Source organism: Pezoporus wallicus, unplaced genomic scaffold (assembly GCF_028554395.1).
Source record: "Pezoporus wallicus isolate ANWC-B61680 ecotype Strahan unplaced genomic scaffold, APGP_CSIRO_Pwel_v1 contig_9972, whole genome shotgun sequence".
NCBI classification, from domain to species: Eukaryota; Metazoa; Chordata; class Aves; order Psittaciformes; family Psittacidae; genus Pezoporus; species Pezoporus wallicus.
Window position 1 is genome coordinate 1 of NW_026637344.1, and position 2,205 is coordinate 2,205.

General features: G+C 58.7%; 1 protein-coding gene across 1 annotated transcript; it reads left to right on the forward strand.

The window, feature by feature from the left end:
- Positions 1 to 654: 654 nt before the first annotated feature.
- Positions 655 to 1,742, forward strand: LOC130596920 (2-oxoisovalerate dehydrogenase subunit alpha, mitochondrial-like; the record flags this gene model as incomplete). Its single annotated transcript, XM_057404987.1, has 2 exons — positions 655 to 796; positions 1,571 to 1,742. Coding segments are annotated over 2 exons (314 nt in total), but the record flags the coding sequence as incomplete, so codon positions are not given.
- Between the last annotated feature and the right edge of the window lie 463 nt (positions 1,743 to 2,205).

Genomic DNA, 2,205 nt, shown 5'->3' on the forward strand with positions numbered 1-2,205 from the left:
ATAGGGATGGATGTGGTACCTAGAACATGGCATAGGGATGGATGTGGTACCCAGAATGTTGCATAGGGATGGATGTGGTACCCAGGACACGGCATAGGGATGGATGTGGTACCCAGAACATGGCATAGGGATGGATGTGGTACCCGGAACACGGCATAGGGATGGATGTGGTACCCAGAATATTGCATAGGGATGGATGTGGTACCCAGGACACGGCATAGGGATGGATGTGGTACCTAGAACACGGCATAGGGATGGATGTGGTACCCAGAACACGGCATAGGGATGGATGTGGTACCCAGAACACGGCATAGGGATGGATGCGGTACCCAGAATGTTGCATAGGGATGGATGTGGTACCCAGAACATGGCATAGAGATGGATGTGGTACCCAGAATGTTGCATAGGGATGGATGTGGTACCCAGAATGTTGCATAGGGATGGATGTGGTACCCAGAACATGGCATAGGGATGGATGTGGTACCCAGAACACGGCATAGGGATGGATGTGATACCCAGAATGTTGCATAGGGATGGATGTGGTACCCAGAACATGGCATAGGGATGGATGTGGTACCCGGAACATGGCATAGGGATGGATGCAGTCCCCAGCCGGGGCCGTATCCGTATCCCAGGCCCCATTCCCCCCCCCAGCGGCCCGCGGGCCCGGCTATGGGCTGCTCTCCATCCGCGTGGACGGCAACGACGTCTTCGCCGTCTACAAGGCGACGCGGGAAGCGCGGCGCCGCGCCGTGGCCGAGAACCGGCCCGTGCTCATCGAGGCCATGACCTACAGGTATCCCATGGGATGGCATTCCCGAGGCTTCCCGACCCGTATTCCCGTATCCCCCTCTTCCCGACCTAAATCCAGCTCTTCCCAACCCGTATCCAGCTCTTCCCAACCCGTATCCCGCTCTTCCCGACCTAAATCCCGCTCTTCCCAACCCATATCCCACTCTTCCCGACCTAAATCCCGCTCTTCCCAACCCCTATCCCCCTCTTCCCGACCTAAATCCAGCTCTTCCCAACCCGTATCCCGCTCTTCCCGACCTAAATCCCGCTCGTCCCAACCCTTATCCCACTCTTCCCGACCTAAATCCAGCTCTTCCCAACCCGTATCCCGCTCTTCCCGACCTAAATCCCGCTCTTCCCAACCCGTATCCAGCTCTTCCCAGCCCGTATCCCGCTCTTCCCAACCCAAATCCCGCTCTTCCAGCCTCAAATCCCACTATTCCTTACACAAATCTGGCTCTTCCCGACCCAAATCCTGCTCTTCCAGCCTCAAATCCCACTATTCCTTACCCAAATCCGGCTCTTCCAGCCCCAAATCCCGCTATTCCTGACGCAAACCCAGCTCTTCCCACCCCAAATCCCCCTATTCCCACCCCAAATTCAGCTCTTCCCCACTGAGATCTGGACTTCCCAGACCCAAATCCCACTCTTGCAGCCCAAATCCGTATTTTCCATCCCCAAATCCCCCTCTTCCCCCCCCAAATCCCCCTCTTCCCACCCCAAATCCCCCCCAAATCCCCCTGTCCCGACCCAAATCCCACGGCATTCCCGGCACCAGGATCGGGCACCACAGCACGAGCGATGACAGCTCTGCGTACCGCTCCGTGGATGAGGTGGATTACTGGGATAAGCAGGATCATCCCATCTCCCGCCTCCGGCACTTCCTGCTCCACAAGGGCTGGTGGGATGAGGAGCAGGAGAAGGGCTGGAGGAAGAGCTCCAGGAAGATGGTAACGGGGATGGGATGGGGTGGGAATGGGGTGGGATGGGAATGGGGTGGGGATCAGGTGGGGATCGAGTGGGAATGGGGTGGGGTGGGGACGGGATGGGGTGGGAAAAGGAATGGGGTGGGAATGGGTGGGGATAGGGTGGGATGGGGATGGGAATGGGGAGAGGGATGGGGTGGGGTGGGGACGGGATGGGGTGGGAAAAGGAATGGGGTGGGAAAAGGAATGGGGTGGGCTGGGGATGGGATGGGAATGGGCTGGGGATGGGAATGGGGTGGGGATCAGGTGGGGAGAGTGGGAATGGGGTGGGGTGGGGACGGGATGGGGTGGGAAAAGGAATGGGGTGGGAATGGGTGGGGATGGGGTGGGATGGGGATGGGAATGGGGTGGGATGGGGAGGGGATGGGGTGGGGTGGGGACGGGATGAGGTGGGAAAAGGAATGGGGTGGGATGGGGATGGGAATGG